The following is a 23234-nucleotide window of genomic DNA, read 5'->3' as shown; positions in this document are numbered from 1 at the left end:
CTATTACTAGTATTAAGGTTCAAATAAAGTGCTACCCAAATAAATATATGAGGCATTACTGTACTGTCAAGCTGTCATTAAAATTTCCTTTAGGCCTACAGAATAGACAGTCTCCTCTTGTATGGCATTAAATGAAAGGAGTCCACTGTTGGCTGGCACATAATGATATAAGTCCCCATTTAAATGGTCTACAGCGATAGTCACATGCCACAATCCAGCCAAAATCCTAAATTCATATAACTATTCTATATGACCTGTTATTTTTACAGCGAAAAACATAACCCCGAGCCAAAAGTATTTTGTACTAAATAAATATTTTGAATAAAATGGTCAGCCACACGATTCATTGTATAGTATTTTATTAATATAAAAAAATCAGTTTTACAATGTATTTTTTCATCAATCTGCAGTACAGAAATATTGTTCACCGGTACATAATGAAACATGTTTTCTCTTAAGGAAGAATTTAAATCAAATTTGAAAATATTGATCTACCAGGAAGAGCATAAAATGAACATTATTGGGATTGATTTCCAAAGCCTGAAACAAGATTGCCTCTTTTTTTAAATTTTTGTCAAAAAGTTCAATAGTGCATCTTTCTGTGGGTGGAGATAATTATATCAGCTGCTCCACCCCTAGCAAGAGTAGCAGTCAAGCAGTGAATGACAGCACTTCTCATATCTATAGGGCTTGGGTTCCGCATTGCATTGTGGCACGTGGCGACCATGTTGATGGCTACGCGAACGTTAACATAACTCTGACAACGTTGAACGAAGAGACGTAGAAGTAGAGTTGAGAAAGAATAGATAAAAAAAAGATGTTTAAATCCTGAAAAGGATCTGGAATTTACCGGGACACATTAAATAGAGAAGCCAGGGACTGGAATTTTGACCTTGTTTGTGGTGTGAGCACCTATACTTCAGAACAGTTCCGTAGCTACAAGTCCTTGGAGTCTCATGTGCAGTTCACGAATGGATGGGTTCAGGAGCTGCAGATCATAAAGCCAGCAAACAGTGGGAACACAGTAACTCGTACAAAGGTAAGCTGTGCTCTGACAGGCTCTGGCACCTGCTAGTTTAGTAACTGCTAACCGTTAGTGCTAACAACCACTCACGCATGTAATGTACTTTTAACTGGCTGCTATGTGTTTCAAAGGTGTAGTTAGTAACGTTAACTGCCAACCCTCCCTAAACCCTCCGGGTTTCTCATATATTTGAGCCTTTTCCCGCTGCCGTTTTAGTATTTATGTGCATGTATGTGGTGTCGCGGTTGAAGGAAAGAAACAATGTAGGCTATAAAATAAAACCGTGCATCTTTAACTTACCAGAATGAAAATGCAGGGAACACACTCTCATTGACATTGGGATACTGTGGAAAGTTATGTTCGGTCGTCTTAAAGCCACGATCCAAGCGAGCTGACGACTCCGTGGTTGCGCCTCCAGGCAGGAAAGCGGTGGAAAGTTAACCCATTTTCTATGTTTTTCCCATGGCGATCATGTGTTGCGCTGTTACAGCCCACAATACAGCAAAGGGAGTACAGTACGCGGTAGTCATAGCCAGCAGTCTGAGTAGCGGTAAAGGAGGCAATCTACATGGCGGCCACGCAAAGTAATGCTATTTTTAGAATGTGACATCACGAGACGTCATATCACGTGGTAAGCGGTAGGGCAAGCTTGATGTGTCCTCTGCTGTTTCGCTGTAAAAGAGCTGTGCGTTACCCTTGGTTTTACTCGGTAAAACGACTGCTTTTTCCAAGTCTAAGACCATGGTTTTTAAACATTGTTGCTATGGAACGTGCAACAGCGACTCGAGGTACGCTGATCGGCCGCATATGAAGGATGTTTTCTCCATTAATTTCCCGAAATTCAAGACTGCCAAGGAGAAATGTGTGCGCTGGGTACACCGGTGCGGTCGGCCTACACAACAGTTCAACCCGGAAAAAGTTACCAAATTGACGTACATATGTAGCAAGCATTTTGTTGGAGGAAAGGGCCCAACCGAAGAACATCCTGACCCAATTCCAGCAACATCAAGTAGTGAACAGGTAAGAGTTTTTTGGTGTTTTATTGAAGCTTAAATCTTATCATACATCGAACAGCTCACGATGAAATGAGCCATCCTTTGTTACACTTTTGTCATGTCTGCGTGTCTATCCTGCCTCGCGATATTGGTTTAGGTCCCTAAATTGACCATGATTGTTTGTTTTGTCATCATTTCAGCTGGAGAGGTACAGCTGGAATTTCTTAAGGGAAAGATTCTGAGATGTAAACAGTTGTTTTGTAGCTACCTATTGGCAACATATACCGATTCCTGGACGGTGATTACAAACAGAAAAAAAACGGCAGACGACACCATGAACGCAGAGCAGGAAAAAAACAACAACGACTTACCGTTCGATCAACTCGGCCCGTTTTCCAGTCTTTTTAAGCCCTCGACACTCAAGCTATCGTTTGAGCTGAAGCTTGGTGTGTTCTTCGACAGTTCGACCAGTAAACCGTGCGCCTGGGACATCGTCTTGCGAAAGTTTAACGGCTGCAAAGTCGGTCATATCGCTGTTTCTGTAATGGTGTAATGGCTGGTGGCTACGGGCGCTCTCTACCTGTTTGTCCTACCAAAGCGGCAAGGGGCGTTGCTCTTGAGATGGTGAGGTCACATGCACGGTACGCCATTACGTCATGACGCCCACACCCTATTACAAAGAAATGCTAAAAGATTATGTGGGAGGAATGGGTGTTTAACCTTACCAGTTTGAACCTGAATCTACAGCTTGATCTCCAGAATGAAGCGGGGACTCTTCAGGTGGTCCAAAATAGAGCAAGCCCACAGCATCATAAAAGTACTCTTTGGCTTCCTAGCCACCAGAGCAAGCTTCTTGTAGATGTCTAGAAAATAGGCAATTTTAATTAAACTTGATTTTCATGGCAGGCAATGCTCAAAGTGTGCTAGATGTGTTGTTGAAGTCATGACCATATTATTATATTATCCTATCCTAATATTCTTTAAGGAGTAGCTGCCATGTTTTGATTTATGCCTTTATCAAGGCCTGTTGCTTGGTGCTCCAAAGTTTTTGGATGGCAGTTATCAAATAGCTGTGCTACAGAATAAAATATGTCTTCATCTTATAAATGGAGATATTTATATGCCAGAAAAGGTTCATGGCAGTTTTTGGGTAACACCCACTGAGCATGGTGGCAGCCGCGACCATCAAGTTGCCTCTGTGTTCTTACAGACACTTTTAACAGCCAACAGTACCCCTAACCTGCTTCATTGTCACTATGCTGGCTCCTAAACACAACACAAATTGCAAACAGGGTTCTCAAGCAACTTTCGGAAATGATAAACTTCTGTTGAGCTAATGAGCAAAGATTTGCCACATTTTCAAGGTCACTACAAAATAAGAATATAAGTTTAGATTTGCTTGTCAGTACTGCGATATAGACCAAACTGTTTAAAACTCCAAACAAAAGGTTTGGAAGAGGCTTAAGACTTGAGCTTTCAATGCATAGAGTCTAAAATCAAGTCAGTTTCTAAGCAATTCACACTCTGGTACAGGTGACCACAACCTCCGTCACAGTACTCCAGCTGAACAATAGCAACCTTTAGGTAGGGTACTTTAATCGGCATGTTAATGTTGATGTGCCGAAGGACCATTCCTGAATAGACCCCTTGCATCTGACGTCACAGTCACGTGATCGGGGGTGCGCGCCTCCATCTTGGTGGGCAGGCTAGCCTGACAGCCCGTCTACTACATGACAAAACGGGTGATTTAGAGTGTACTTTTAGTTAGTTTATTTTTGGAATCTAAGCAATGCCTATGACTTGTTGTGCTCCGGGTTGCACAGAGAGGCATTCCAAATCGTTAGATGTACGTTTCTGTCGTTTACCGAAGGATGAGGAAAGAAGAAAGTATTGGATATTTTCAATGAAAAGAGCGCAGGCAGACCCTCCCAATGGACTGGGGGAGCCAACATACTACGAGAGAATTTGCAGTCTACACTTCATCTCCGGTAAATACAACTTAATTCTGCTCATTGTTCTACTTAAATAGCAGCGGAGGGGAGGTGATGATCGCTACACGGGCCGGAGAAGCGGCCCGTGTAGCGATAGCTACCTCCCCTCCGCCGCTGTCTAAAGCAGCAACAGCGGCTTCTCCGGCCCGTGTAGCTGTTGCTGCTTCAGACAGCGGCGGCTCTCCGGCCCGTGTAGCTTCAGACAGCGGCGGCTGTCTGAAGCTACACGGGCCGGAGAGCCGCCCGTGTAGCTTCGGACAGCCGCCGCTGTCTGAAGCAGCAGACAGCGGCGGCTGTCCGGCGGCGGAGGCAGCAGCCGCGGCGGCATAGGCGGCTCTCCGGCCCGTGTAGCGATCGCTACACGGGCCGGAGAGCCGCCGCTGTCTGCTGCTTCAGACAGCGGCGGCTCTCGGGCCAGTGTAACGATCGCCACCTCCCCTCCGGCCGTTCACGGGCGCTAGTACTTCTATGTTTACGCTGCAATGTCGCCGACACCCCCACCCATTTTAACAAGACAAAAACACCAAAATAATCCGTAGTGAGTGATGTTTTTTTAACCTACCGGGCGGGTCTTCCTCTCTGCTTTCTGCTGTTACACAAACATGTCTGAACATCCATCCATCCATTTTCTGACCCGCTTAATCCCTCATGGCGTTGCGGGGGTTGCTGGAGCCTTTTTCCTGATATAAAATAATTGCAGCCGTCCAGTGGTTTCATGGCTTTCGTGCTCTCTTGTCCGTACTGGCCTGCCGTGTTTATAAAGCAGCTGTATCGCGGTACGTAACCCCTGGCCAGCATTTCACAGACTCGCTCCGTCTGTTCAGGCTTTTGCTGTGTGGATCTGGCAATCTGATACCATCAACCATCAACTTACTCTTAAAACGATCTTGTGATACGTTATCTAAAGAAGAAAAATACCTGGAGAACTCGTCATTTCGTCAAATGGCGTGCCAACCAATATGGCCGCCACGCAAGGGGTTCTGGGTAACGGAGTCACGTGGTTGCAAGGGGTCTATTAAAAGACAACTCTTTACGTCCAAACACAGGGGAAATGTGCTGGTGTTTTCATTCCAATCCATACATCCATCCCAAAGAAGAAACATTTACAAGACTAAAGCTTTTAGAAACCAATCCAGACAAGCAGATTCACTAACAGTTGGTAATAATGGGTTTGGAATTTCTGTTTTTCTAGGTTTTTTTTAGGATTTGAAATTTTAGAGATATTCGATTAAAAAATTTAAATGTTATGTACTACAAATATATTAGATATTAACTTATAACTCCTCATAATTGGAGCCCTCTGTTTCAGGTTCCCAGTCATGGTCATCCACATCACATTTCTAAAAACCAATCCTTGTCCAGGCAAGTTGTCAGGATTGTGGGTATATTTTCAGGGCAGAAGACGAATTTCTTCTTTTGAGGCTTGTGAAACAGTTGCGACAAAAGTCACAATTGAGAGTTTTTTCTCCTTTTGCAGCCATTTTAATCTTATTATGTATACATCTTGCCTTCCAATAGGTAGGCAAATTTACCTAGGTTACTTTTGAAACTTTTTATCTACATCTGTCAAACCACAACAAGGTAAGGTTCACATTTTAACTAACTTCTAATGAATGTTTTTATCATATATACATCGCTTTGTTATCTTTTACAAACTCTCCCTAGTTAACCACTTGCCATGTGATTGTTCCTAAATATTTTAGAGAAAAATGAGACATAAAAGGGTTTGTCCAGAAACAGAAGCTTTGCATTTCACTTCTTCTGGGAGGGATAAAGACACATTTTACAAAAGATTCATCAACAAGGAGAAAGGTATGTTTGTTAAATTAGTATATCAGACTCTCTGGAGTTTTCTGTGTTATACAGGTATAACATTTCAATTCAGCCCTTGTACACCAGCTTAGTATTACAGTATGTGATATATTGCCATGTAAGATTTTGCCCAAAATGTTCTAAAGACATAGTTTGTCATGGTAGTACAGGTCTGTATATATGTAGAAAGATAAAATCATCTGACATTTTGGATAACACTGTGGAAAAATGTAAGTTAATGCTTTATAGGATTTCCAGTATTTGTGTACCTTCATTTGTGAGTAAAATTACAAGGATTAGGTCCTCTGGATGGGTTCTTCTTTGTTGAAACTTTGTTGAAATCAAAGCCACTGCTTACAAGGCTGGGTTTATCAATAACCCCACAGACGTAAGAAGTGTCTTGGAAAAGAGATAAAACATTTCAATAAAGACAAATGCATCCAGAGGACCTATTTAATATTAGTTTTCACCTGAATTTTTTAGGAGTGTCAGGAAACATAATTTTGCAATTTGTTAATTATATACATTAGACCATAAAAGTTTTTTTTTCCATCCAGGGGTTTTTATCTCTAGTTTGTAAATTTTTGTTTTACAGAAACTTACAATTGTATACTTCCATTGTGCCAATACTTATTTTCTGTTTTGAGCTGAAAGCATGCTGGAATGGGAAGGGGGAGGGGTGAGGTGCAAACATGTTTGCAGGCCTGTTGTTCTGATGCAAATGTGATTAATGGCTGTGCTGCTACAGAACTGTGACCACCCCCTTCAACACAGAGATGTGGTATCAATGTTCTAAGTAGAAACCTGTAATGAACTAAAAAAAATATTTAAAATGCTAGATTTTAAAAATGTCTTTAAACACAGCATGTCAGGAATCCTGAATCAAGAAAACTTTGTTGTCACAATGTGTTACCATGGTGAAATTACTGTAAATAAAAAATAAACACATTTTAAAGTAACATCACATAATATATAGCAGACTTGATATTTACAGGGTATTTTTTCACAGAAAATACAACTGATAATTACACAAAGCAGTCAGGGGCCTAAATGGTATTTGGTAAATAGTATGTACTTTGATTTCTACCAATGTTTTTACAGGACCAACTCCATTCATCGCATAGCAGTCCACAACTACCAGAAAAGATCTCACAGACATCTCACAGAGTGTTATCTGTGTTTACCCAGAAATGACTGACACTCACCTGAGTCACATTCCAGAGGAATTATGCATTGGTGAAATGGTAAGGATGCATTCATGCATGGTTTTATATAAAATGTTTTGCTGTGCTTTTCTTGTTTGCTGCAATACTATGGATAATGTGTGTTTTTCATTCCAGATCCAGTCAGAGCAGAAAAATGTTCCAGGAGAACAAACAGAACAACACCATGAAGTAAAAAACCAAGGACAAGATACACATACAGTAAGTTTTTTCAAGTCCCAAGTAGTGGTGTGTACAATTACGTCTATTTACTGTATGACAATACTTATCATTGGCAGAGATTTGACTGTAATGTATAAATTGCTCATGTTTATTGAATATGACTCTTAGGGACCAAAGTTCACTCATATTTTGTGCTTTCTAAATTTAAATATGTAGTTGCAGTTTTTCCACATTGTGAACCAAACTATGTGAGAATTTTATCTTTATGTGTTTATAGATAGGAATTTGTGTCTGTATAAAGGATTTTTGTATAATCTTGTATAAAATCTGGGCTGCACAGTGGTGCTGAGATTAGCACTGTTGCCTTGCAGCAAGAAGGTTCTGGGTTCAAATCCAACCCTGGGTCTTTCTGCATGGAGTTTGCATGTTCTCCCTGTGCATGCGTGGGTTCTTTCCGGGTACTCTGGCTTCCTCCCACAGTCCAAAAACATGACAGTTAGGTTAATTGGCTCCTCTAAATTCTCCTTAGGTGTGAGTGTGTGCGAGAATGGTTGGTCCTGTTTGTCTCTGTGTTGCCCTGCGACAGACTGGCAGACTAGTCAGACTAGTATTCACAAAGTATTCAGGCTCCTTTTCCTATCTTCTTCCTTACTGACTGCACTATTTGAGCAGAACGTATCATGGTAACCACTGATGCACTTCTGTTTTGGCTAAAGTGTACCTACTCAATAAGGGCATTTGGATAGACACACAGCAGAATTTTAACTCATATATGTAATTAGAGAACACAAAAATTGTAAATTGTGTGAAAAAAATTGGAACTTATCAAATTGTTTGTAGCTTGTCAAATTACTTTTTAAATACAAATCTTTATGGATGCATAAAAATAAAATTATCAGATACTTTGGATTACCATGTGGAAAAATATATTTATAACTACACATTCTGATTTAAATGCATACAGTATATATATATATATATATATATATATATATATATATATATATATATATATATATATATATATATATATAAAAATAAATTATTAGGACCTATTTGCCACCTATTAATAACACTTATTTAACAGTCAGTCAGTGATACATGGAGAGAAATGTGAGAGATATTGCAAGAACCTGTTAAATACCAGCCTCCCTAATATTTATGAATTCTTCCAATGTTTTCACAGGACATACTCTGTTCATCACATACCAGTACACAAACAACAGATGAGATGGATAACTTAGAGAGTATACTCAGTATTCACCAAGAAATGACTGGCACTAACCTGAGGGATGAGTATTTATAAACATGTTGCAGCTCAAGAGGAGTATTGCGACTCAGATGCAGATGTCCAGTCTGTGCAGAGTACTACCACATGTCAAGAAGGCAAGATCTTAGGTTGCATGCAGTGTATAACACTAACAATGTAAATTACTTTATTCAACTATAAAAATTGCTGTCTGTGTTATTTCAGCGCGACCAAATTCTGAAGAAAATGCATCCAATTCAACAAAAAAAATTGTTGGCTAGAAATCATCACTGCCATCAGTTGACATGAGTATGAATGATATCACTCTAAAAATGTCATTGCATGTAGTGAGGAATGTTAGAAAATAAATCACTTTCAACCACAATATTTTTCCCCTCTGTTTTTTAAGGACACTTGGAGGAAGCACATTCTGAAGAAAACGCATCTACTTTAACAAAGAAAATTTGTGGCACAAAGAAACCCTCATTGCCATCAGTTCAAAACGGTATGTTATATGTCTAATATTTTCCACTGCATGTAATAATATATTCAAAAAAATTGTCAAGAGTTGATACTTTCATGATCCTTTATCAATAATCTTATTATGTAGAAATTTCCAAACATTAATGTTGCATAACTCCCTCAACCATGCCTCCCTCCGTTCCACCCTCTGCACGCTCACCCAGTACGTGACGTGTACAACAAGGGACAATAAAACCCTGGACCTTTTTTATACCAATGTTAAAAACACCTACACCTCCGCCCCCCTCTCCCCACTGGGACGCTCAGATCACAACCTCGTCTACCTGATGAGTTGAACACATTCTTCACCCGGTTTGACTCCCCCCACACTGGCCCCCTTCCTGCCATCAACTCCCCACACGTCTCCAACCACCAGCCCTCCAGAGATCTACCACACACCCCCACCGCCATTCTTATCAACGACCGACCCATCCACACCTTCGGCCCTGCCTGCCTCCCCCCTCACAATCGCGCCAATGCAGGTGAGAGGTCAGCTGACGAGGCTGAAACAGAGGAAAGCCTCTGGACCGGACGGCATCCCACCCCCCAGGCTGCTGAAGACCGGTCGGTAATCAGGGACTTTGTGGACTGGTGGGAGAAGAACCATCTGTGTCTAAACACCAGCAAAACCAAGGAGATGGTAATCAACTTCAGGAGAAGACCCCCACCTCACTAACCTGTGAACATTCAGGGGCAGGACATAGAAACTGTGGAGAGTTTCAAATACCTGGGTGTTCACGTCAACAATAAACTGGGCTGGACTCATAACAACGACGCTCTATACAAGAAGGGCCAGAGCCGCCTCTACCTCCTGAGGAGGCTGAGGTCCTTAGGTGTGAGCAGGCCCCTGCTAAAAACTTTCTATGACTCTGTGGTGGCCTCAGCTCTTCTCTACACTGTCGTCTGCTGGGCTCCTGGCAGCACAGAGCGGGACAGAATGAGGCTGAATAAGCTGGTGAGGAAGGCCACTTCTGTCCTGGGCTGCGCTCTGGACTCTGTGGAGGAAGTGGCTGAGAGGAGGGTGTTGTCCAACCTCACATCCATCATGGACAACACCTTCCACCCCCTGCACCAGACTGTAGAGGAGCTGAGCAGCTCCTTTAGTGACAAAAATAATTCTCCATTGTGAGATCAATAAAGCTTATCTTATCTTATCTTAACTGTTGGGTGATATAGGACCCCTTCTGCTTCTTTCACAGGCATTTTATACAATTTGGATTTTTATTTTATTCCAAATGGACTGTTTCTGCTGCATCATAACAAAAGAAAACCTATCCAGTTTTGTTTGGTGAGGATTAAAATTTGGCACCTTTCCCTGCTGTTGATGTACTTGAAGCACTCAATTTTTTGGAAAATAGAAAATCTAAGGGATGTCATTTAATAGAGTCTTTGTATTTAATGTCAGCTGACTTGGTAGCCGAGCCCCTAGAAATAATTTTTAGTGTGGATAAACAGGAAGTTTTTACTGTAATTTGGATGTCTGTGTTGGACTATGGAGATCTTTTGTATATCTCAAAGTCTTAGGATGCTAGAGTCCCTTTATCTCTCTTCTCTAAGGTTCAACACAAACTGAAAAATGACAATACCCCTTTGTGATTTATATTCAGTGTGAAGGTGGCCTGATTTGTCTGGTGGTAGTAATTCCCACTGGATAACATTCATTTACAAAGCATTTCTTGTACTTCTGCCATCCTATATCTGTACTCCAATTGCACTGAGAAATTCCGACTAGTATAATTTTCATTCACAGTTTGCTGCTTTTTTCTGTCCCTTGCCCAGACTGAGTTGGGCAAGAAGACTCTTGATCATTCAGCACACTCCTAATAGAACTTCCTTCATTAAAATTAACTGAACCTTTCTTAGTTCAAAGCAACAAGGTTTTGAGGCTAATTTAAATAAAATGTACCTGTTTTTATAGTTTGTTGTTTTCTTTCAACAATATAACTTTTTCTGTATATAATTATTGATGCCTCTTGGCCAGGACTATTGGAAAAATGTTGTCTCAATGGAACCATATCCTGGTTAAATAAAAATCAAACCACTTCAGTCAATTATAAATATTGCCATATTTGTTATTCCAGTACACTCAGAGGAAGAACCTCCTGAAGAAGGGGCAGCCATTTCTAAAAACAAAATGGGTGGCATTAATAAAATTAAAAAAGGTATGTTAAATCATTGACTAAAGAAAAATGTACATATGTAATCTCTTTACATTTGTTGACATAATATGTCACTTTCATTTATCCATACCTTTAGTAACTTTAATGATTTGTTTACAGGAAAATCCAGAAGGCCCTGGTCAAAGACTGAGGGAGACATTGTTGAAAGCCATTTCAAAGACTTCCTGAAAGAAATGAAGATGCCTGGAAAAGTGCACTGTCAGAGATGCATAGATGAAAATCAGATTCTAAGGGATAATGACAGAGACTGGAAAGCTGTAAAATACTGTATGTACAACAAAATAACAGCAAAGAGAAACAGGCTCCAAAAGTACTGAGAATTATACTGGACATTTTGAGCATCAATGCTAGGAACCCAAAAAACCTACATGTATACCAAAGTACACAAATACAATTAAAAAAAATATTGACATCAAGTCCTTGTGAAAACTTGTCATTTTAGTACTGTAGGACTAAACATGTTTAAAGCTGTAAAGACAGATGCCAAATACTTGTAATAATAAAAAGTAACAAAGTATCTTACTTAATTCTCATTTACTAAAACTCAGCCTTTATATTGTGTAAATAATGCCTTTTCGCAAATAAAGTATAGTGTTTTATAGGGGTAGGTTAGCTTCTTTTTATTTTCACACAATTGGTAGAGTCAGTATCACCCCATGCTATCTAAAAGGGAACTTGTGTCATTGTGTACCAGCAAACAGTGGACTTCTATTATTCCACACAGGACAAGGGTGATCTCTGTTTTTGGAATTGGAATCAATATCTAAAATGTGCATTTCTAAATGCAGGTTTAAAGCTGTGGCCAAAGTCAGATGTGCCATTATTCTTGAATAATTATTTAATACAAAAGGTATTCACTGAATATTTTATCTCTGATTCTATCCTCGTCGTGTTTCTATTTCTTGTTGTTGACATTTTTAGAATCAAAATCAATTTTACTTTTCTGATTTTGAATGCTTTATTTTAATACAAAGTTTAGCTAAAACACAAGAAAAGAAAAAAAAAGATCAAACTATGTTTCAAGAGACTTCCTTCTTAAGTAATTTGCATAATTGACCCTCTACAGTCTACAAGACTCCTTTGGGCCACAACCCATTCATATTATAATGGTGTGTGTGTGTAAACGACATGTGTGAATAAGTTGTTAAACTATGCCTTATCCAGCAGAGGCACTGCTGAGTATAGTCATTAACACTCACACACTTTCAGGTCCACTCTTTGCAAAAATTAAAAAAAATGTCCGAAAGGGATTTAGAGATGATTTGGACCTGATTTAAAGCATGTCAAACAGGGGACCTGAAAAATGTCCCCTGTTTGCTTTGTAGTCCCCTCTTTGTGACTGTGTAACCACGCCAAGGTCCACTGTTGTATAGGTGCGTAAGAACACACACACACACACACACACACACACACACACACACACACGAAGAAAGTGACATCCCACACACGGGGTGTGCAAATATTGTGAGAAAAATGACCAATAAAAACACTGTAAAAAGGAATTCTGGAGGATTTATCTTAGGTAAATCGGACATCATCACCCCAAACATCAATAGGCACTAAGCTAAGAAAAGCATCACTAGACACTGGTTGATCCCAGAACCTCCCACGTTCAGAGACTGGGTAGAAACAATGGGTCATATATTTCTAATGGAAAAGATCACATCCTTAACTTACAAATCGAAACGTTTACTAAAGTATGCTCGAAGTAGGTTGCCTTTGTGGAAAAGAGACACTGAAATAAACAATAATAACAATAATAACAATTATTATTGTTAGTTTAAATTGTCCTGTTTTATTTTGTTATTACTGTTTCTTGGGAGATCTGAGAAATATGGTAATGCCTTGCCATAACCTCTGACAATAATAAGATAATTACAAAAAAAAAGAGGAATTCTGGAGGGAATTCAGTCTTAGCCATTCAAATTATTTAAATATGAAACAAACATCTAAGTTAGTAAATGTAATGTTCAATAAGGCTTCATTTTGGAGCCGAATCCAACCTGACTATTTGGAATTTTGAAAATAACTTAAGATGTTGTTTCAGTCAGCCTTATCTTCATTCATAAAGTGTGTCTAGAATAAAAGACAGTGAGTCTACCATCTCTACATTGGTTTGTATTCCTCAGTGAGCGTATCAACTCAGCCACAGGGTAAAACAGAAAACTGTCAGTTAACTAAGTTTCAGTTTAACTTAAGTTTGTATCCTACTTTTACTAGTTGACCAATACTACAACGATACCTGCTTCAACAAACTAACTGTCATCTGGGCAAAGCGGGCAGCGCTGTGAGGATCCTGTTAATTAATTTATCCAGTGCATTTAACACAGTTCAGCCTGATTTGCTTTGTCAGAAACTCCAGAGGACTCAGGTGGAGGCCTCAACAGTCGCCTTGACCAGAGACTCCCTGACAAACAGACCACGGTTTGTGAGACTCAAAGGTCTTTTTATACTTTTTACACCTTAGACTTCCAGTATAAGACAGAGCCCTTTCAATTTCTGAAAAAACTTAGATGACTTCAGCTGTGGGATGCATCAGAGGCAGACAAGAAGCTCAGTACAGAGAGCTGGTGGACTGCTTGGGGGCATGGCGTGGTAACAATCGTCTCATTTCGAGAGTGAATAAAACAAAGCAGATGATTATAGGTGTCAGAAGAAATAGGAAAAGGTCAAACACTATTTTCATGATGGGAGAAGAAGTGGAGGTGTCGGAAGAGGAGATACCTCGATGTTCAACTGAACAACAAACTGAACCGGAGAACACTGCACTTATTGAGGAAGCCCAGGTTGTTCAGTGTTTGCAGCCAGATGCTGCATATCTTCTACAAGTCTATAAGGATTCTTCATAAAATGAAGACCATTACGGACGACTCTGCGAATCCTTTTCATCATACTATCATGCAACAAGAGAATATCTTCAGTCAGAGGCTTTTTCAGATCCGCCAAAAGATCGTTACAGAAGCAGTAGCATATACAACAATTAAATACAGAAGTCAGACATGCTAGAAAAGCTGCTGCAGTCAGTAATTGTTTAGATATACAGTAGGTTAGCTGAATTATGAATCAATGCATCATTAATACATTCATTCAAGAATTACCCATGGCAGAAGTCCCTCCCAGCACAGCTTTAAGGAACCTGTGCGTGTAAATGGGGAGACTTGAGGAATGCCAAATCACTCAACCCACTGCAGCAACGTTTCCTTCCAGATGTTGTCTAATATATGACACTAATAGACTTTGGCTATAAACACCAAATGGACCATTAAAGATTCAACGTTAATAACTCCATCTCAAGCAAAACGCCCTCCATGGGTGAACAAGGCCTAATGAATTTGTGGTCACATTAGAAACGAGAAGAGATAAAAAAAAAAAAAAAAAACGATTCAGTCAGTCAGATCGGTGAAAGGTCTTTTTAGACAACCGGGGTTTTGAGAAATCAGAATCAAATTTTGTACGATGCTGTGATGTGTTCAAAATTGACTGTGGGCAGGAATGTGGGAAAGGTTAAAATCATGAACACTTGTATGTAATAAGATTACCCCTTTTTTCATGTAAGCATGACAAAGGGTAATCACAGCCAGGTTGAGGTTTTTAACCACAATACAAGTTTCCATGTAGGCAAACCTTTGTTTTTTTTTGTTTTTTGTTTTGTTTTACAACTGAAGACTTCCGATCATGGCAAAGGAAGAACATTAAAAAGAGCAAAAACAGAGTCTGCCATTCATTCATGGGGGATGTTTGTGTAGCCTGTCTCACCAGGGACATCTTTCTTCTCTTCCTGTTTGATGGTCTGAGCCTCCACGACTTTTACAACTTGGCCAGAACAACATGCTGCGCACACACAGACAGGCAGAAAGAGATAGAGAGAGAGAGAGAGAAATGGCGTAAAACTCAAAAGCCTTTGACTTAAAACAAATTCGTGCAAATCCCTTTTTTGCGCTTAACTCACCTTGCCCACCCGGCTTGGCCTTCAGGATGTAAAACATGATGATGAGAACAATGGCGATGGCCATGATGAAAATGGTTGACATGGCAATGATGAGTGCTGTGGCTAGATGACCCTGTCCGGGTAATTCTAAATTGGCAGGCAATAAAATAATAGACACATGGGTGCCAAAAAAAAAGAAGAAGAAAAACAAAAAACTGAATGATCAGAAACCACTCAAAGACACATATCTTCAAAGTAAGTTTGCTCATACCTTTATGTCGATGAGGGAAGACTGTAGTGCTCCCAGGATCAATCGGTGGTTTTACTTTGGGTTTGCTGGTTTGCATGCCTGTAAAAAAAAAACATAAGCACATGTTACATGTCCCGGTATTTGACTGTTTATGCATTAATTGAAATGTTTTTGGAGTCCCTTGGCTGCCGGGAAGACTGGCAATATGCCTTTTATAATAGCAAACCTTTGGGGTGGTTGCAATTTGTAAGAACTGGGATAGAAGAGTGTTTCTTTTTTTTTTTTTTTTTTTTTTTTTTTTTTTTTTTTTTTTTTTTTTTTTTTTTTTTTTAGCTTTATTATGATTCCTGCAAGGAGAATTTCAAATTATATGGACATGACAATGGGAGAGTAAAGGAAGAACAAAAAGTGAAAGAAAAGAAAAAAAAAAAAAGAGTAGAGGTGAAAGAAAGAGGAGATAAAAGGAAGAGAATGATAAAACGTCCTCTGTCTGCTCCATCACCTGGAAAGAGACACAAAAAGAACAGCACAACCAACAGACATAAAGCAACAGATACACTCGAATAACACCTAGATGCCATTGCTAAATCATATATATTATTATGTAAGCTGACATGTGTAATGTGATATTTGAAAAAAGAAAGTGACACAACATAAATAAATAAATAAATTATAAGATTACTGTATATAAGTGAACACTTAATACCTGGGACCCAGCACCTGTGGGAGATGTGAAAGTGCACTAGTTTAGGTGAAGATTATCCAGAAATAGCTTGATAGTGATTGTGGAGAACCAAAGAGCCACCTTCCCCGAGCACAGAGGCAGGCGTCAGGGGACCCGTAGCCCCGGACTCCCAAAGGGGTCCCTAAAGCAGGTCGCCCAGGAGGGGCCGACACAGGATATCTGCAACCCCCCCCCCCAAGGAAGGAGCAGAGACGACCCCGAGGAAATCCCCCAGCCACCGCAATGCCGACGCCCTCAAGAGCCGCGGAGACGAGCCCGTGGGCTCCGCCGGCAGCCAGCCCCGCTGAAGTGGTCCCGGCCATGGGCCCTGAGGGCCAGAGGCCCCAGGGGCGCCCCGCCCCCGCGACGAGGGCCCCGGCCGCCCCCCGGGGGGCCAGGCCCCGCGAAGAGGCCGCCAGGAGCGGGCCGGCGCACGCCCGGGAACCCGCCCCAAACCCGAAGCCAACTAATGCGCCAGGGGGCCGAGGCGCCCGCCAACGAAGTGGAGGAGGGCAGGACGTGGGGGGATGGGCTCCGCACCTATCGGAGACTTGAGATGTTCTTGGGAGAGGGAGCGGACCACACCCATACCTGGAAAAAAAAACTCATTCACCCCATCCCTCCCTTGTGCCCCACTCGCCACACACACAAAAAGAAAAAAAAAAAAAAAAAGACGCTGTACACACATTCCCACATAACACTCACATCCAACACTGACCAAAGGGGGGGGGGTCACCCCAAATCGACTATACGACTGCTTGTGCCCGACCCCCGGCCCCGGCCCCCGACCAGACGCCCCCCGGACCGGGCCCCCCCAAGAGGGCGGGCCAACACGACCCGCACGAGCCACCCGGCCAGAGCCCCCCCCTCCCCCTAAATACCTAATAAACCCACTCCCTCCCCCCACCTTGCCCTTGCCATCCCTGCCCCCCGTCCCCTGGGGGGAGCGGAGGCATCAGCCCCAGACCTGGCAGGTCGCTGACTGCACACCGCAGCCCCCCGCCAAGACCCCGGACACAGTGGCCCGCACCTCCTCCAGGCCCCAGACTCCTTGCCTCCATCGGAGAACGGGGGTGTGCAGAAGACCCCGACCCTCCCTACGCCTGCTCAAATGTTGTGTTGTTGCATGTTGTTCTCAAGTGCGTTTAAAAACTGGGAGCGCCGAAGGGGATGCACGGCACAGCCCACCCCCCTTTCGGAAGGAAGCTGTTGCCAGCGCACCCCCTCCGTGTGACTGCCCAGAACCCTCAATGTCTAAGTGGGAGAGGAGAAGAGTGTTTCTAAGGGTCAAGTAATGGCAGGTTGGAGCCTCTCTAATGAATGGGTGTACGTGCTGGAGTACCAATATGGTAAGATAAAGACAATGGATGGATGGATGGATGGATGGATGGATGGATGGATGGATGGATGGATGGATGGATGGATGGATTTGCTTGGTGGCAATTTAGTATGAGATAAACAACACAACTTTATCCATACTTTAGTTTCTTTCTTTAAGGATGTTGTTTCTGTCAGGTTGTGGGCCCTATTGGTACAGTCTGAAAGCATATTAATTTTAAGAGAGAGAATAAAGGGGATAGTTAATGCTAAATGGTACATTTAAAAAAAAACAGTAAAAGTTACACATAAAGTGAAACGGTGTAGTTAGAGTAGTAAAGTAGGAATGCACCTCCTTAAAATATAACTATAGTGAATGTTATGTGCCTCAAGCAAAGGAACGCTGTTTACATCAGAAATCCAGCATCTCCAGACTTTTGTGGCATTAAGTTAAACCCAAGGCAGACCTCTCCACCTCAGATAAGCTTCCCATTTTCAAATATCCACATGTATATAGTTTAATTGTACAGGCTTTCATTGCAACATCTGCAATTAAAATCATCTATATTACAATAATCCACTAACAGTGTCCTTTTGTGTTTTAATCAAAGTATTTAGGACTGTAAGATTTTTTTCCAAGAAAGTAGTTTTTTACTCCTAAAAGTTCTAACAACCCCCCACAGTCAAACCCTGGGCCAATGCTCTACTGGTTCTTCTTTGACCTCAATCCCCCTCTGTGCACTATTCACTTCAGGAGATTGTGTATAATTTTATTTACAACCAGACAAATGGCGTAGCGGGAGAGATGTCTTCATGGCCAGATCAGAGATCGTGAAATATGCGAACCGAGAGACGGATGTGGGAAGGGGGCCTCGGGCCTCTTGGTGGCCAGAAATCATGGGTCAGAGCACACCCACCATCCAAGTTCTGCCTTCCATTTGCAGCTGTGTTTATGAAAGGACAACCCACTGTTTGCAACTGCATTCAGACACAATATGCAATGTCTTATTACTAAAACAGCTGGTATTCATAAAAACCAGTTTGCAATGACATTAACAAAGCCTGTTTGTGATGGTGTATATAAACTGCAGTTAGAAATGGAAATGAAATTTACAAACACTGATCTCATCTGCTACACTTTATAAATCATACATAAAGGAGGTTTAGATGAACAATTATCTTGTTGACTTTAGTCTGCTTCATTATCATTTGATTTCCCAAGCTGATTAGACTGCATACTGCAGCAGAACCCTTCTATTTTTATATAATTTACAATAGCAAGATTAAGCTCAGAGGTATTTTTTAGGCATTAGTTACTTCTCTGTGTGTGTGTGGCATGTTAAAAACATTCTTGAAGTTTTTAATAGTTGGCTATAGTTACTTTAGCCAATTGATACAGTCACCAAGGTATTTATAAATGCTATAATAATCTCAACATTTCAAAATCCTGCGGTTCTGTTTACCAGAATATGTTCAAGCTGTGTTTATAAGCAGCATTTGAAACCATATCTATAAAAGCTACAAAATCTAATCACATGGCATGTATAAAGCTTACTTTGTACTTTTACTCTCCTTTTCAAGGGGTTCCACTAATCGCAGGCACCCTATAAGCACCTGTCAGGATCGCATATGGGTTTACAAACATTGACTGACGTTTAAGGTGGATAACGGAAGGACGCATGGAAGCTGAGATAAGTCTCGACCTTATTTTTAGATTCATATTCAAACTTATATGACTCACATGATAAGCTTTTTAAAAGTTTCAAAAAGGGTCGCTGCCTTTACAGACACACGCAGCAGATTTGACAGTGACATTGATATAAGTGAGATATTTAGCCCACTATGGTAAATTCCCGATTGCATTCACGTACCAGCATACCCCAGTGATGGTATGTTAGCTTTGGCATCGTATTTAATTGACATTTCTTCCCCTAAATACCGCTGTCTGACATCGTTTCACAACCAATAACATTTCACAGAAGCAGATTATTGGCACTGGCAGATGTTAAAGTTGATGTTTCACTATGATACGGTCTCCCATTGCAGCACACAAACTCTTTTATTGGGCAGTGTGGACAAAATGCGGATCTCACAACTCCATCTGTCAATATATTGCTCCCAGTCCTCCCTTTTTGGTTTGGCCTTCTGGAGTTTTCATCAGGTCTCCTTCCTCTTTCCTAATGGAGCTGTAAACTCCCAGCAGCTCATAAATCACGCCTTTTAATCAGTCTTTCATTTCACCAGGCTGATATACTGTTGGCCTCTTTGACATGTGCCTCGCCACTTCCCGTGGTCTCCGGGCCTCGTGTCACCACATAAGCACATACAAACTCATGCGCCAGTGCCTGTGGCTGGAGGCATCAACTTGGGGTATGTTTTTATACCACTCTGAATAAGGACATGAGTCTGGACTGAAATTCTCTTTAGTGTCTTGTGGTTTGAGCTCCTAATCATGTTCTTTCTGGGTGAAAACACACTGCAAATAGTGGCAGTTTGCGTGTTTTGAACCAGGGACTTATACCCGAAAGAAACTCAGTTGGACGGAACAGACAAATATCTTTTTGGAGCCAGAAAAACAAGAAATCTTAAAAATACTAAACTTAGATTAATCAGAATCTTCAAAGCCAGGCACCTTCATGTGTATATTTAGGATGTTGTAGCATGTGTAACAGCAGCGACTTGGACAGACCAATGAGACAACCGTAGGGGTTGATCGTGAGTATAAAGTGTGTCTTTCACCGTTATTTTTACTGTGATTAGCCAAAGTGATTAGCTTTAACGGCATTATATAATTTTATTAGCTAAATGATAGAGAAAACATGTTACTGCAGCTGTAAACTTTCTTTCTATCTGCCACATGTGTAGTATTGGTTTAAAGTGACTATTTAGGGTCAAACAACTTGCTATTATGGGGATTTATAGTGTTTGAGTGGTGCAAAAGGCAACGTCCTACATGATGTAATGTTTTCACAGCTACCTTGATGTTGTGCAGTTTTATCCTCTCAACTAAAACATACACACATTATGAGACTCAATTTACACAAGCACTGCACAACCCCCTAATCTGAAGCATTCTGGTGACACAGTTGTCTGAAGAACGTTGAGGTGAGATGTCAGTGGTCAGAGTAATAGCACCTGCACAAGACAGGCGCACAATTTGCAACATCTACCTGAATGTTTTTAGTATTCTAGTATTTTAAGTTTACACCTCCTCTGTGACACTCCTCTGTTTGTTTGTTTGTTTGTTTGTTTGTTTGTTTATTTGTTTGTTTATGTACAGCACTTTGAATAGTTTTATTATTGAAAAGTGCTTTATAAATAAGTTTGCCTTGTCTTCTGTCAGTCTGCCCCAGGGCAGCTGTGACTGCAATGTGCCTCACCACTGTCAGGGTGTGAATGGGTGACTGACTGCGCTATACAAGTATTTACTATTTACAGTTTTTGTCACATTTGGTCATTGTCTACTGGTGACTTACATATAGGCTTGGCTGTAACAGAGCACTTTTACGGGGGAGTGTTGGCCTCATGAGCAAGAGCAGTGCACTTGCATTCTAAGAATGCTGCAAGTCCCTGGTTCAAAACGCGCAAACTGCCACTATGGGACCCGAAGCAAGACCCCTTAGCCCCAGAATACTCCCAGGGTGCTGCAAAAAGAAAAGCTGCCCACTGCTTCCTAAGGGATGGATTAAATGCAGAAGACATTTTGTTGGAATGTATAATTACAATTACCAATAAAAATGTATCTATCTCTTTCTTTTATATCTCCCCCATAGGGTGCTGGTTTGTTGTGTGCCCAAGCTACTGCTCTCAAATAATATTTATCCTGCCTACCAAGTGGCCACCAGATAAAAACCCAATAAAATGTGATTTTATAAACTTAAACCTGAGCTTTAGTCTTTGCTATTACTTTTTTTGTCTTAGGTTGACACTGTATTACACATTGAAGCCTGAAATTAGTATTCAAAACTTAATGTCCTCAATCTACTGGTACTTTCCACTGCATTATGGACCGCTTTGTGCTCACACCCTTTCTTTTATGCTTTTATTACATAGTTCTTGTCTTCAGGCATGAACATTTTTAACTACTGTGAGCCATGAACGTAATTCAAAGAGAAAAGTTATAAAAAATGATGCCTGCCCTTTGAGTTAAAGCTAAAGGCTTTGTTATTTTTAGCTAGTAGAAAGCAGGAGTTAACTTTGTAGAATGACATGTTCCGTTTTGAAGGTGACATGACACCTAATGTATTCAGCTACAGATTTGGATGTTGGAGGCTATATAAATTAGGAGGAGAAAGTGGAAAATGAGCAGTGCCTACAGCTTTAGACCACAAGCTGCCAAAGAGTAGCATCAAGGCAAGCACAAACATGCTAATCATCCACCGTTCTCATACCCACCAAAATTTTAATTAGCACACAAGCAGAACTAGGCAGGAGCCGGGGTAATTTACAGATTACATAGCAAGTGTCAGCCCGCCATCACCCAAAGCAAATAAAACTCGGATCTCAGACAATTTGGTATCTTCCCTTTAGGGAAATTGATTTTGACTTTCCTGGTAAAAGGAATTCAGTTTGGAAGAAAACAGGTAGTTTTCTGAGCGAGCAGTGTTTGCTTTAACAAGCAATGTTTAAGGCCTTACTAATAACATTTAATGAAATACACAAGTAATAACTCAGTTTTATCTGCCTCGTAAACTTGACACTAAGCCATGGAGCTGGTGTGATTAAAATGTATTTAAAGACATTATTTGTGCTATTGTGTTGTTGCTTTTGCTTCCCACCCGCCTTCTCTGCAGGGCCAGGCCGCTTTTTGGGGTTTTCATCTTTCAAAACACACTCATTAAATATGACACAATAGCAATAACATTCATTTCCGGATTCTTTAACTGCACTGTGGGGGGACGTTGAGCAATTACAGGTCCATAAATATCGTTGTTCAAACAATCAGAAAAAAAGTGAGGTTCAGCAAATCTCGGGTTCATACACATGCTCAATTTGGCAGTGGTATTTATGCAAGAACAAGGACAACAACCAGAGAACAGAGAGGTTTAATGCAACTACTGTTTCTTGGGACAAAGATCTAATCCCTCTAATTTTTTTCAGTCGATTGGTAATTTTATAACCAAAAACGTAAGTGCATTTTGCGAGGATGTTATTTAAAAAATAATCATTACAAGATACACATAATTATGTACTGGTAGTAGTCCTCAAAGAAATTGCTTTAGAGCCAGCAAAAGTGGAGGTTCGCTTTCAGGCAAGACAATGTCTCTAAACAAAAAGCCAGAAGCGAACGGTGCAGATCAAGCATATTTATGTATAAAAATGACCTAGTCAAAGTCTATAGTTAAATCCCATCCAAAGTGAGAGGTAAGGCTTGAAAAATTAAGTTATTAGACCCTCTCCATCAAATCTGAGTAAAGTGATTTCCACAGAAAAAGGGGCAAAAATTTAAAACCCCATTCCTGCCATGTCAGTATTTTGTACAACTTGTTGACCTACTATAAAATATCCCAATACAATATAGTAAGATTTGTACTTGTAACATACGTAAATGCAAAAGTGTTGAGAAAGTTTTATCTAAAACCCAACATTAAAAGCAATCACAGTTTTAAAAAGTTTACATACACAACACACCCAACAGGATACACTGGTGACTTTACAGAAAACTTATCTGAGTAAAAGAAAAATGTCAAACTGCTACTGGAATTATGAAACGTGTCCACAAATTCAAGAAAAGCAATCACATTTTAGAAGGTTTCTGCAAGTGTGTGCAATGCTTTAAAAACCTGCAACAACATTTGAGCTGGATTTGCACTCATGCGCATACACACTGATCCATGTGCAGATAGTGTGGAGGTAT

General features: G+C 40.7%; 1 protein-coding gene and 1 long non-coding RNA gene across 4 annotated transcripts in view; one reads left to right on the top strand and one right to left on the bottom strand.

Moving 5' to 3' along the window:
* Positions 1-23234, bottom strand: part of edar (ectodysplasin A receptor) — a 71797-nt gene that overhangs the window by 12811 nt on the left and 35752 nt on the right. The window contains exons 6-8 of one of the 2 annotated variants that reach the window (XM_036139507.1): positions 15358-15435; positions 15108-15233; positions 14915-14989 (exon numbers count right to left, since the gene is read on the bottom strand). In XM_036139507.1, the coding sequence (XP_035995400.1) occupies positions 14915-14989; positions 15108-15233; positions 15358-15435 (279 nt within the window). The remainder of the gene's footprint in view (positions 1-14914; positions 14990-15107; positions 15234-15357; positions 15436-23234) is intronic. The other variant, XM_036139508.1, reaches the window with a different exon arrangement.
* LOC118563742 lies at positions 5721-11121 on the top strand. Of its 2 annotated transcripts, XR_004931404.1 has the most exons (6): positions 5721-5822; positions 6924-7066; positions 7163-7246; positions 8682-8765; positions 8866-8961; positions 11060-11121. It is a non-coding gene; the product is annotated as an uncharacterized LOC118563742 (long non-coding RNA). The 2 variants fall into 2 exon arrangements; XR_004931405.1 differs by lacking the exons at positions 8682-8765; positions 8866-8961; positions 11060-11121 and adding an exon at positions 8394-8660.

This window comes from Fundulus heteroclitus, chromosome 7 (genome assembly GCF_011125445.2).
Source record: "Fundulus heteroclitus isolate FHET01 chromosome 7, MU-UCD_Fhet_4.1, whole genome shotgun sequence".
Taxonomy (NCBI): Eukaryota; Metazoa; Chordata; class Actinopteri; order Cyprinodontiformes; family Fundulidae; genus Fundulus; species Fundulus heteroclitus.
Note: the sequence above shows the minus strand (reverse complement) of the source record. Positions and strands in the feature narration are given on the sequence as shown.